The 13982-nt window shown below is 33.0% G+C and overlaps 1 protein-coding gene across 4 annotated transcripts; it reads left to right on the forward strand.

The window, feature by feature from the left end:
* The first annotated feature begins 1264 nt into the window (after positions 1-1264).
* On the forward strand, positions 1265-8447 carry LOC125859357 (transcription termination factor MTERF6, chloroplastic/mitochondrial). 4 transcript variants are annotated; one of them, XM_049539088.1, is made up of 8 exons: positions 1285-1908; positions 2392-2529; positions 2953-3198; positions 3706-3819; positions 4147-4329; positions 7053-7270; positions 7805-8128; positions 8212-8447. In XM_049539088.1, the coding sequence occupies exons 1-7, from the start codon at positions 1333-1335 to the stop codon at positions 8121-8123; spliced, it is 1794 nt and encodes a 597-aa protein (XP_049395045.1). In that variant the 5' UTR covers positions 1285-1332; the 3' UTR covers positions 8124-8128; positions 8212-8447. The 4 variants fall into 4 exon arrangements, with proteins under 4 accessions (XP_049395047.1, XP_049395046.1, XP_049395045.1 ...); XM_049539087.1 differs by lacking the exon at positions 8212-8447 and having other exon boundaries at positions 7805-8192; XM_049539090.1 differs by lacking the exons at positions 7053-7270; positions 8212-8447 and having other exon boundaries at positions 1265-1908; positions 7805-8192.
* The last annotated feature ends 5535 nt before the right edge of the window (positions 8448-13982 follow it).

The following is a 13982-nucleotide window of genomic DNA, read 5'->3' on the forward strand; positions in this document are numbered from 1 at the left end:
CAATATTACAAACATGAGGGAGTATTAGTGATTCATGTGAAAACTCAAGAATGATTTTGAGTCTTAACCCAAAGATGAGGGCTATTTTGAGCCTTCTCTCTTTTTTAGCACCCAAAACCGTGAGAATGAACAGAGAGGCCTATTGATCTAGGGAATTTCCTGACCAAAAATGATGTGGGAGCACTCAATATTCAATCTTCGAGGATAAGGTTAAAGCTGGATGATTTGTACGGATTCTTACTATTTAGAACGGAAACGGGAAAAAGGAAAAGGAAAATTACCGTTGGAGAATTTCCTGGAAGCTTCGAAATGCCTCACTGGCATGCGGACTCGTGCCGAGCACGCTGATATGTACGGATTCATATGAGGATTTGAAGAAACGGGGTCGTTCTGATGATGGGTCGGAGCTTCTGAAGGTTGTTCTTCGTTGAAGAAGAAGAGAGGGAAAGAGGGGCACGCAAGACTGAGTTGATGTGTTCTTTGAGAGCGTGGAAAGGAAAAAGAATAGAGAGATTTAAGACTCTTTATCTCATACATTTTACAACTAAAATTTGGTAAATAGTGTTTGTCTATATAATTTGTCATTATTTGGTAAATATTTTTAATAAATAACTCAAATTTTTAAATATTAGAAAAAATTAGTATTTAGGTCAAGTCTCATTTAATAATTCATATTCTATATAAAATTTTTATCTATTATAAGAATACTCTCTATAGTAGTTGTTTACTTATTTTAAATAATTTTTTACGTGAACATTAAATTAGTGATGAGCTATTCAGTAAATATGAATAGTGATGATATGATTGTTGATGAAAATAATGAACAATCAGCATATGATAACAAAGTCATGTGTAATGTAATACAAACATATAGTTAGTTTTGATAGTTTTTAGAACTTATGAAATTAAATTTTTAAAAAAAATGAAATATATTTTCCAAATACTATGAGTGTTTTTTTTTAATTTTGGGTTTAATTAATTAGTCAGATCGGGTACTTTCGTAGAATTGTCTCACGTGTCCATATTTGATCTTTCGTTAGATTGAGGACATACATGCTTTAGTTTTTTGACTAACAAAAGCAATGTCCCAAAAATATAACGAATACCATCATTTTTCCCTTTTATATTCGTAATAATGTTACCTCCATTCTACATTGATAATTTTTTAATCTTTGTCGTATAATATATATGGTGGAAACAAAACACCCCTAATTCAAGACAGGTTTTCTCGCCCAAATATTGTCGAAGAAATATTGGGTAGCATAAGGAAGAGCGTACAAATGAGAATTTAGTTTTACAGATTAGGATGCAGAACGAGCCTGTTGTGTACAAATGTCTTCACATTGCCTTTTAAATTATTTGTCATTCGCCGTCCCCAACTCAAAACCTCAACTTTTCCCTTTTCCATTCTCTTTCCATTGCAATACCTTTTTCTACTGCAATCTTATACGTCCAGAGCAAGTCTGTCATAAGTTGAGGAGTTTTGCGCCACTTGTTCCTCTTGCTGCTAGGTCTTCGTCGTCAAAAGGAACAGAAGACACGGAAGAAGTAATCGCTGAAGCTAGGGAGGCTGTCAGCTATTATCTACAAGAACTTGGTGTTTCCCATAAGGAATCCATCGAAATAGCCCTCAACTCACCTAATTACGTTAGCATGCTGATAGATAGCGTCCGTGAACTGGATGAGTTTTCCTTATGGAATTCCACTGATTTTGAAAACGCATATGACCCGGTTCCTGCAATTCCACCTTTCAAGAGCAAGGTCTACCTGATGGCAAAACAAAAAGGTGATAAGGGCATGCTTCCCTTCTTGGAGAGCATTGGCCTCACTCTCTCTTCTGCAACACACTTAGCTCGCTACCTTTCCTCTAATTCTCTCTTTCAGACACTACCTACCCTTATCAATAAGGTACGCCTACTCTAGAGTGCTCATTTCTTCTGCTGTATTTTTTGCTTCGTGCCAATTATTTCACTTGATTTTGTTTTCCTTACTCCTGTGTATCTTTTGTTTAAACAGAATAACACTAATTAGGGAAGACCTTTTGATAATGTCAAAAGTTGTTATGTTATTCATCTTTCCTAGTGTTGTTGACTCATTCTATGAAAATCTCATGAGCTCTGTGGGAGAGTCCTGTCATCTCTGCAGGCATTAAACATATCACAAGAGGATGAAAAGTCTTGATTTAGTTTGGCTAGATAAGAAAGTAATATGTAACACATAGTTATTGATTAAGATATTTCAATTGTCTATATAAATTCTATTCATTCCATGGTTAAGGGAGTTGAAAAGGCTCACGAGTGGCCATAAAGTTGTCTCTTTCTTGAGATAAGAGGTTTGAACCCTTTTTTAGTTTTTTCTTAATGTGCTGATCCCTCTTCTACTTGCTCATAGGTTAAGTATGTGAAGAAAATATTCTTTGCAAACAGTGATGATGGAGGACATATTGCTAGAAATGCCCGGCAAATGATGATGCACTTGTCCATCAGTATTGATGAGGATGTCCAGCAGACCTTGTCATTTTTTGAGAAGGTCAGTTGCCTCCTTGAATCAGGATGGTTAATGGGGCTTATTTACTGCGCCTGTCTTGAAGTTTGTGGCACTGATGTCTGTTCACTTTCATTGAGCTACACCTACCCTAAAGTTTGTGGAACTAAGTTCTATTACAACTATATCTTGATATACTCCCTCATCTTCTCCTTTTATGACTATTTTTCCTAAAGGGCAGTCTGTCATCTACAGACCCTTGAAATAACTTATGGTCAACCACTACTTTATGTCATAGCCTTTACATGACTGTTTCTCTAAAATTCACCTAGTTCCACCTAATCTTAACATATTAGTCTAAACATCCAATCAATCCCTCACTCTCCATCATAGTTCACAGTCCACTTAAAACGAGTCAGAATAATACTTCCTGCTAGCAACTTCATAATGTGATTGTACTTTTTGTAGATTCAAGCAAGACGTGGAGGTCTACATTTGTTAGGTTCGCAAGATGCATCTTTCCGACATCTTATTGAGTCATTTCCACGACTTCTTTTGCTACCTAAGGAGAGTCATATGAAGCGTCTGATGGTATTTCTTGATGATATTGGAGTGGTGGAAGGATGTAAGAGACAGATTCTTCTTTTGTTTCCGCCTATTATTTTCTATGACATTGAAAAGGATGTTAGACCAAGATTGCAGGCGATCCTTAAGGTATCAGATTATTTATTTATATCTGATCTTAATAGTTTTCCTTCCTTACTTATCTCCAACTCGGCCTCAAGTTTAACGACTCATGGTTATCACATAAATATGATAGCAATATGCTCTATTGACTTCTGTTAATATTACTAGTACGAGAGACAAAGGTCATTTAGATCTTTATCATCATCATCTCTCTCTCTCTCTCTCTCTATGTGTGGAAGTCCTGCACCGAAACCTGTTGGTAAGGATGTACTTATAGACGATTTTGAACAATTTCCCAGTTATTTTGGGCCTAAGAAATGAGACAGTTTTCAGCCTTGAACTGATATAGCAAACATAATTTTTTATAACTCTGTCGAGGAGAACTGAATCATAGCTTTAGAGTTCTGTAGAAATGTTAGTGTAGGTATGAAATTGTTAATATACTTTCTAAGTTGGAAATTTATTTATTTGTGAAAAAGTCGGTTAGGAGCATTCATTTTTAGGATGGTGTGATTGTTGTTCATTTATTGCAAGGATGGTCTGGAGGCTAAAGATTTTGGGCAGATGTTGCTGAAATATCCATGGATTCTTTCAAGGAGCGTTCTGCAAAACTACGAGAACATTCTGATTTTCTTTGATGATGAAAAGGTATCAATCCTGGTTACACTATTTTGCACATGAGGCCAAGTTTCTCATTTGAGCAGTTAGTTTTTGCTATGAAATATGTCTGGTTGACTCTAATGGGTCTTCTGTGTAAAGTCATTGCAACTTTCTAGGAGTCCCTTGTTCCTCTGTATTTAATTGCCTTGACTTGTGGTCTCTAATTCAGTGGTGTATCACTGGGTAGGTTGTTGTTGTTGTTGTTATCCACTGTACAGAAACAGTGGATTTGGTTTCTGTATCACTATATGCCTTGTGCTGCAGTAAGTTAGAGTGTAATATAGTTGTCATTTTTCTATTGTATGTTTTGGGCAGGTGCCAAAATTTAGTGTAGCTCAGGCAATTAAAAGCTGCCCGCTCCTTTTGGGGTTGTCAGTTAACAAGCTGAAATTGGTGGTGGAACAGTTGCGTGACTTCGGCATTCGAAACCAGAAGTTGGGTAAGGTGATTGCTACAAGTCCTCAGCTATTACTACAGAAGCCTCAGGAATTCAATCAGGTGAGAGTCAAAATTATGGTGTCACCTATCAAATTACTAACATCAACACAAATGTATGCAAGACTGTGCATTAGTTCTGATTGACACTGGAGCTTCATTATGAGATTTTGGAATTATTTGGTGATGGTAGTTGTACAACTAGGCTGATTGATCCAGGTAGCGACATGCTTCAAATTCCAATCGAAAGGAGCCTTCCTTTATGACACATGGATTGCTTTTTGTGACTTTTCTTTCCATAGGCATATATTGCAGTCTAACCAGCTTCCGAACTGTAGGGGACCGAGAGTCAGTCTTTTGATCCTCCTCGAGCCTAGTCTCGTCTTTCAAATTAAGCTTCCAATTTAGTTGGTGCAGACGCTTTCATCTTTATTTTAGTAAATCTTTCACAATACTAGGTTGGTGAAGATGTTTCTTGTATTGAGATGATTACACAATTCTTTGGTTCTAAAAGCTTCACATTCCTGATTGAAGGTCCATCATAAATGTGATAGTGATCTTAGAAATGACTTCAAATCTGTTTGTTTCTGGAGTAGTAGACTGTTAGTTAGTCATTAGTTTAAACATGTGGACATGAGAAACTTTCCCATATATGGAAACAGGTCACATCAGTGCTACTCATATAGATGATTTTAGGGTCTTGCTTGTCTTTGAGGTATCCACACTTTATAACATTTAAAATATTTATTGATTACTGAAGGGTGTTTAAATGAGAAACTTTAGTTATAGGGGTATTGCTCGTCTTTGATGTATTTTCACCTTTATAACAATAAAATATTTTATTGATGATTGAAGGGTGTTTAAACTGAGAAACTTTAGATTATAGGGGTATTGCTCGTTTGGGGTATCCCCACTTTACGTCAATTAAATATATTTCTTTTGAAACATAAGCATTTCAATAAACATTTTTACTTATAAGAAGAAGAAAAAGATATCACAATCTTTCCATGCTCGTAGAATAATCTGAAATTGGAAAAGATTCCAAGGCTAGTAGTAACCAATTAGTCGAGCTCACACCTTAATTAGAGTCAGCTTGAGAATATGACCCCTCAACCTTTATCAGATTTTTTTGATAAACTAACTATATCTATTAATGAGGATAGTTCTAGCATACAAGATAGATACAAAGTAGGGGTGGCATACAGGCGCAGGTCGAAAATGAGTCAGGTGAAAACGGATAAAATACCGACCCTATCCTTTTTTGATATGGATAAAAATGGGTAAACTCAATGGATAATATGGATATCCGTATTATTTATTGCTTCTTATTATGCAAAGAAATAAGTACTTCCACATTACAAGATTTTTTTCGCAATCTTTTTCACCTTTTAGGGTGTATATTTGGTATGATGGTAAAATATTTCATATTTTCCTAGAAAATATTTTTCTTGAAAGTGAGTGGTACGAAATTGAGGTCGGGAGGTCAAAATTCGAGTTTCGGGTCAGGGTTGAAAGTCAAATCCCAGGTTCGAAGCCATTTTGGATGGTGAGGTTTAAGAAAGTTTTGAATAATATTTTTATGATTTTAGGTAAGTTTTGAATTTTTTTTACTTATTTTATGTACGAAATTTATTTTTCTTAAATCAAAGGAAAATGAAAGGGGCAGCCTGGTACACTAAAGCTCCCGCAATGTGCAGGGTCTGGGAAAGGGCCCGACCACAAGGGCCTATTATACGCAGTCTTACCTTGCATTTTTGCCAGAGGTTGTTTCCACGGCGTGAACCTATGACACTCTTGGTCACATGACAACAATTTTTTCCGATTACTCCAAGGCTTGAACCCGTGACACTCTTGGTCACATGACAACAACTTTACTGGTTACTCCAAGGCTCCCTTCCAATCAAAGGTAAATAAGTCTATTTGAAAAATATTTTTCAAAACATTTAAACCAACCAAACATGAGAAAATTGAAAAATATTTTTCTTAATACTAAAGACACCCTTAATAAGTGTACTTTTTAGAGGTTCCTTCACCCTTACATACTTGATACTTTAAGGGGAGTGCATTTGGTGGATACCCATGAGTTATTCATATTTTATAATGGATAATATGAGTTGGTTCATATTTAACCCAATTTTAAATGATTGGATAACCAACCCATTTAAAACGAGTTGGATCGAACTGATAACCATAAATTTAACCATTTTGCCACCCCTAATACAAAGGGTAGAGATGAAAATATGACTCTATACGAAGAACACCCAATTCCCTGAACTAAGTAGAATGTATATGGAGAGAATCTCATACAAAAGCATGATTCTCAATATACATAAGATGAAAGATAAATTACTGATGTGCACGTAAACTAGGTGTTGTGTGTTTTAACCTTGATAATGGTGATTCTTTGCTTGGGTTTTAACCAATTGTTTGAAGGATTATCTATATGGCATGGCTGGAAATAAATCTCTACTGTATCTGTCTTGGCTACATATATTGTTCCTTCTAGCTTGATATTTCAGATGTATGCATTCTCTCCCTCTTCATCTTGATTTTGGCATGCTTTAATTTTTGCTTCATGGAGAGAGAGAGAGAGAGAGAAATTGCTTTTTAGTTGGTTGTTAACCCTATCAGAGTGAGATTTTATGATGATGCTTGAACATCTTCTTTGCTGATTATAGAAGATACTTTTTTCTTATTTTTTTGGGTGAATGCAAGTAGTATAATTGTCTCAGCACCTGTTATATAAATTACTGTTTTTCGTGGGAGTAATAATTCATTATCTCCAGGTAGTGTGCTTCTTAAGGGATCTAGGCCTGGATGATGATATTATTGGTAGGATACTTGGTCGCTGTCCTGAAATTTTTGCATCGAGCATCGGGAGAACTCTTAAGAGAAAACTCAACTTCCTAATGGGTATTGGAGTTTCCAGAAGTCATCTTCCCAGGATTATCAAGAAATATCCTGAGTTTTTTGTATGTGACATCCACAGAGCTTTACGTCCAAGGTAAAAACATCATACTCTCTGGTATATGCTTAAATTGTTCAATTAAATTGCACTCAAGGGTGTGACCTAGTGGTCAATGAAGTGGGAAGAGAAAAATGAAGTGTCAAGTTTAAATCCCAATGGAGACACATAACACTAGGTGATTTCTTCCTATCCGCCTAAGCGGTGGACAAAATTATTTGGTATTTGTGTTGGTGGGAAGTAGTTACCCTGAGTATTTTGGAAATTGAAACGTAGTTGATTGATCCATATGAATGTTTAAATTTATTTTACAAAGAGCACTTAGCCCAAGTCCAATTTAAATCCAGAAATGGGTCAACTGTAACCTAGCAGAATAGTACTATCAATTTGGGACGAAGCAACATTTCACGATGTTGCGATTTCAATCTAGTTTTACATTTTGCTGGGCCTACAATTATTAGATAACATACAAAATATATGTTTTTACAGCTTGCCAAGCACAATTATAAATTCCTTGTGCAAGTATGGTACCTTGTGTTGTGACAATGCTTTTCTAATTTTCATTTTGAGCAGAATGACGTACTTGATGCATGTTGGACTTTCGAAGAGGGAGGTAGCACTAATGGTTTGCAGGTTCTCTCCATTGCTTGGCTACAGCATAGACGAAGTTCTCAAGCCTAAGGTAGAATTTCTGACGAACTCAATGGGAAAACCAATAAGTGATGTAGTTGAATACCCAAGATATTTCAGCTACTCTTTAGAGAAGAAGATAAAACCTAGATTTTGGGTGCTCAAGGGTAGAAACATGGAATGCAGCTTGAAAAGTATGTTGGGTAAAAATGATGAAGAATTTGCTGCAGAGTTTGGAGAGGGGGCGAAGATACCACTTTAATTCTAGTACATTTCTCGCCAGGTTGTTTTAATATTTTTTTAAGTAGATGCACGAATCAATTGATGGCTGGTGTGGTGCATGTGCACAGGTTACTCGGTGTGGAGTTTCAATACAGAGAGATTATTCTTCCTTGTCTTACGTGCTTAACTATAAATGAGGCTCAACATTGTCTCTTCATCTTTTGACTTTAGATTTTACATGGAGCATAAACAGTGTTCCATTTTTTAAAAGTATAAATATTGGTATTAGTATATATCTGTAACACCTGTTACTATTTAACAGGGTTGACATCTTGCAACACATAATATTTGGATTTGGAGTTTTAAATTGACGAGTTTCCATATGGGCAAACCAGTGAATCATAGTTACCTGTTTTGCCCAATAGGAGTATGATGTTGACAGATCACTTTTTCTTCATAATTTTTCTACACCATGAGTAGTTTTTTTCTTCTTCATATTTTTGCCGTAAGAATCATTGATTCTTTCTTAAGAAACAATATACTAAATGACGGGCAGAGAGACGAACGGGTCTTGAGATTTGGGAGATATTTTTCATGTGAATTCCCATCTGAAATTAAAATATTAACACAAGTTCCTATTTAGTATTTAGTTAAGTTGTTAAAAAATGTTTATAGCTTTTCAGTCTTCTAAAGAAAAGAAAAAAATTATGTTTGACTAGAAACACTTACCTTTTTATAGTATACTATTAAATAAAGATCAGATTGTGTTTGGTCTATCTTTTAAATATTTACGCAAAAAGACAAATCTCGTGACATGTGGATCGCTATTACACAGAGAAATAAAGCTTTTGGAATCATGTGAAAAATATATTAACTCAATTTTTTTCCTTAATAATACTTTGTTATTTCGGAGGAGGGTAGAAATACAAGAAAAAGGACAGTAAAAATAAAAAAAAAAAGTAACTCATATTTATAGTTGACAAATTCAAATCTTGATAAATTATTGACCAAATCATGATTTTTTTTTTTTTGTTTTAGCTGTCTTTTTTGGAGTAGTATTTGGGCGATTCCTCCGTGAGTAGTTTTTTTTTTTTTTTTTTTTTGCAACCAACTCTACGGGCATATTTAAATTTACACATTGTTGAAATTCTTCTGCATCCATTGTTTCTCTATTGAGACGATTAATAAATCTAGTCATAGTAACTTTCTCATCTTCGTCACTGTTAGTTTGAATCCTAGTTGTATGGGTCAAACATGCTATGAAAGCTGGGTAAATTAGGAGATGATACAAAACATTCGAAGTTCGATCAGAGCCAGTTCAATAAGAACAACACTGATAGCAACATTAAAAACATGGGAAAATGCTCATCAATTTTGTTATTTGGAGCTGATATGCCCCTTATTATGAAACTGACTCAAATATACCTTATCGTTATATAAACGGCTCACATATACCCCTACCATTATCAAATGAGTCCACATATATCCTTCAATTAATGAAAGTTAAAAAATTAGTTTTAAATTTATATTTTTGATTATTAATTTTAAAAAAAAAATCATGTAGGGGGTATATATGATCTATCAAGCAAAATCCATGGTATATTTTAATCTTTTTCATACATAAGTTATTTTTTGACTTCCTTAATTATTATTATTTGAGTTTCTTATTCTTATTTTATTTTTTTTTGTCATTCCTTAGTGTAAAGAAAAAAAAATTAAAACTATTTTTTTGTGACTATATTATAATTTAAAACTATTTTTCGACTATATTGTTGCTTTAATTTTTGTATTTGAAAAAAAATGTGGATCATCTATAATAAATCTTACAAGAAAATTAGAGAAACATAAATAAGTTTGACCATCAAAATAATAAATTTAAATTAGTCATTGAAACAAACAAAAAGTCAAAAAAAATATGTGCTCGGAGGATTAAATATACCAATATGAAATTATTATTTTTTTGAAAATAATTAAAAAATTTATATAGGGGTATATCAAGGGCCTTTTCCCTTAAAACATTTACGAGGGTTGTTGTTGTTGGTATGCATTGCAACATTGGAAATACGGGGCAACGTGCAGAAATTAAAAAATAAAAACTATCAACTTTCTTTCAAAAGAAACCTAAAAAGACTGTTCGTAGGAATAGTCAAAAGTTGGAATTCTAAAAATATTGATTTTTCTTGTCCTCACGATCCACGATCGTATATTGACCATCGATTGCTTCCTAGGAATTTTTTATCTTCGTTCTGTGAACTCACTTACAATTCACGGATTGATTCACAACCAGTGAATTCAGTAGATTTCTCAATCAGTTTGATTTTTTTAGTGTATAGATTGTGAATGAAGTATGCGACAGTATTTGACCAATTCTATAGGATCCTCTTGACATACTCTTGAACATTTCCATGACCTGATATGTGATCCGTAGATCACCTTTTTTTTTTACAAATTTTCTATCTTTTTCTCTTTTTTGGTCATTTTGACATCTAAAATCTACAAAAGAATATTCTAACATTGTAAAACATAAAAATATATGTTACTTCCTAATTATTTGTCCATTTTTAGTTGTCCCTAAATACTTGTCCGTTTTGACAAATTATGAAAAGACAATTTTTTTTTTACCTATTATACCTCAATTAATTATTTTGAAAAAGATAGAACTTCTTGAAAATTTTAAGTTTTTAATTCATTTACTTCATAATTAATTTGAATAAAATGATAAATTCACAATTTCAATCATTATTTTCTTAATAAATGTGCCAAGTAAGAGGGAATTTCGAACATATATAAAACTTCAAGAATTTCAAGGCATATAAATGTGTGGAGTAGAGATGACTAGAAATAGGACATGATGTTGGAGCCGAAATTAAGATGAAGACATACACAGATGTCTAATAAGAAAAAAAGGAGTAAAAGAAAAGAGAAGTAGAGAGTCAGGGGAAAGGTCCAATACCCTTCCATATTTTAACAGAATATCATTGTGTTTCTTAATCATATTTAAAATTTCGAACTTCAACTCATATGTTGCGTCCCTTCAGGAAACACCGCATACTTTACATTTAATGAATGGAAAAAATGATGGGAAAAGATTTAAATATGCCATTGAATTACTTTATTAGAAAAAAGCTTATTTATGTTGTCCGTTAAAAGTTTGGTTCATCTATGTTATTGCTGTTAATGAAAAGGCTCATTCATGCCATTTTTTTTAACTTCGATTTTTCAAAACCACTTTTTACGCTCCCAAACAACGTTTAACACTTTTCAATTGAAGTTTTTGAATCAAATGTACTCTTTTTGCTTGTTCTTCCTTAAGAACACCAAGAACACATGAAGAACATAAACAACTTCTAAATTTTCAACATATTCAATTCTTCACGAAATCATCTCAAATTTTAGCTGCATCATTAATTTATTTTTTTTAAAAAATCATAATGCTAAAATCATTTGTAGAATTTAAAAAATTAGCCCATATTAAAAAGAATTCCAAATAACAAAAATCATTCCCGAAATTTCAAAAAATTGCTTTAATTCATGTTTTTGACATTAGATCTTTGTTCCCTAGTTTTTTTTGGAGTCTATGTTCAAAATTTCAAATGATTTGAAGTTGTGGAGAAAATTTTACCATTAAAGAATTTTGAAGTTTTGAAACTTTGAAGAACTTTCAAGTGGTCTTGTTGAGTTAAGGTTGAATTGACGCTCAAAAGATATTGAGTTTTGGTATCTAGCTCGGAAGGAAACTACTCTTGAAATTTGAGGTGATTTCATGAAGAATTAAAGAAGTTTGAAATTTGAGAATTATTAATGTGCTTTATTGTGTTCTTGGTATTCTTAAAGAAGAAGATAAAGCAAAAAGAGTACATTTGATCCAAAAACTCCAATTAAAACGTTGTTTGAGATGAAAAAAAAGTTTTGTAAAATCGGAGTTAAAAAAAATGGCGTGAATAAGCCTTTCTTTAACAATAATGACATAGATGAACCAAACTTTAAACGAATGACATAGATGAACCTTTTCTGAAAAATTTGATGGCATATTTGAGCCTTTTCCCAAAAATATTAACTAAATGCACAATAAATAAGAATAAATTGTAACATTAACTATTTTAATAGTTCTTGCTCTCAAACTACTCTCTTTTTTATCCTCTTCTCATGCAATTATTTGTTGCTCCATTGATCCTTATCGATCATCATCATAGTAGTCATCGACTTCATCTTCATCTCTTTCGTGATAATCTTTTTCAGTCTTTTCATTCTACTTGTATTTGATATTTGAAATAAAATCGATGATTCTTTCAACAATTCTCTTGAGATATAGTTGAATTGCACAAACTCATGAGCTTTGTAGCCTTGTTATCGTCTCCGACGTCATTTCAGATGATTTATATCCTTGTAGATTGGAATAACAGACTTGATTATAATAGTATGAGCCTTAGTTTTGACATTTGCGCAACTTTGTAGATCTTCTTCCTTCTCTCCCTATGCGGCTCCAATGCGTTATCAAAGGGTTGTGTTTTCCCGGCGACTTGAGAATGGGATGTTCTGGGCTTGGAGCCTCATGTGGATGCTTGTTGGTGGAGGTCGTTCCACGATGACTTAGTCCTGATATTGAAATCCTCTTCAGAATAGACATGCCACTTGTCACTCTTGCTACTGAGAGTTGACTGGACCTATGATTATTTTCGGTTCGAGGTCCAGATTACATTTACTGGAGCTGGATTGAGGCATTTCACTTTTGTAGTTTTAGTTTTTCTATATACATATTGGGCTTATGGGGTAAAAGGTAAGGGAAACTAAGCAAATACCCCATAAAAGCAAAATAATTACAAACATATTTCCCTTTACATACATACCCTGCTAAATGATTACACTATATACCCCTAACTAATTTCGCTTAATTGATACTAAATCAGTATCATATACTGTATTGGTATCATTAACACTGATATATTCGCTTAATTAATATATATATATATATATATATATATATATATATATTGAATGTTAAATTACTATAATATCCCTAACTTAGGTTGTGTCTTTTTTGATGAGTTGTGACTTTTCTGATGAGTTGTAACTTTTTTCAAAGGATTGTGATTTTTCGATGAGTTGTGACTTTTCCAAAGAGTTGTAATTTTTTCAATAAGTTGTGACTTTTCAAAAGGATTGTAACTTCTCTAAAAGGTCATGACTTTTTAGATAAGACACAAAAAATATTTGTTCATACTACCTTTTTTTTTACTATAAATAGAGGAACTTCCTCTCATTTTTCAACCACAATTTTTTTGAATCTTCTACTCTTCTTCTTCTGACATTTTAAAATTTTTTGTGTGATTTATTAATATCGAGTGAGTTCGAAGGTTAGCGGAATATGAGGTACCACTATTCTGATGAAGTAAATCGTTCTATCCTAATAAGGTATATTTCATAATCCCGAGGACTTGATGAATTTTTTTTGACGATATAATAATTATTTTATTGCCTAATATATGCATTAGTATGTAATGTTCCAATAAATGAAGTTAGCATGATGTATTTGTTAACAATTTCTCTTGTGATGTAGATATACGCTTCTGAATAAATTTTTCAAAATTATTACACTTCTTAAGAGTTAGATAATTGTCACGATTTGTTTTTTTGATGATCAAGACAAAAGAATGACTTTATTTATCAATATTACTTATGTGATTTGGATTGTCAGAAAGTTTGTTTCAAAATAGTTATTACTATATAAACATTGTCCTTTTGTTTTACTTATTTACTATTTCTTAAAATTTCAGTATTTTAGACGAAAAAAAGTTCATATGACTTGTAATAATGCCGGTTGAAGTTTGTATTAGTTTAATTTTTATTATTTATTTAATAACTAATTTTTATGAGATAAATATTTTTATTAATGCAATAT

Source organism: Solanum stenotomum, chromosome 3, assembly GCF_019186545.1.
Source record: "Solanum stenotomum isolate F172 chromosome 3, ASM1918654v1, whole genome shotgun sequence".
Lineage (NCBI taxonomy): Eukaryota > Viridiplantae > Streptophyta > Magnoliopsida > Solanales > Solanaceae > Solanum > Solanum stenotomum.

Coding starts and splice junctions, on each gene's coding strand:
- LOC125859357 (XM_049539088.1), top strand. CDS start 1,333: ATGTCTTCACATTGCCTTTTAAATTATTTGTCATTCGCCGTCCCCAAC. Junction 1,909..2,391: donor TACCTACCCTTATCAATAAG/GTACGCCTACTC, acceptor ACTTGCTCATAG/GTTAAGTATGTGAAGAAAAT. Junction 2,530..2,952: donor CCTTGTCATTTTTTGAGAAG/GTCAGTTGCCTC, acceptor TACTTTTTGTAG/ATTCAAGCAAGACGTGGAGG.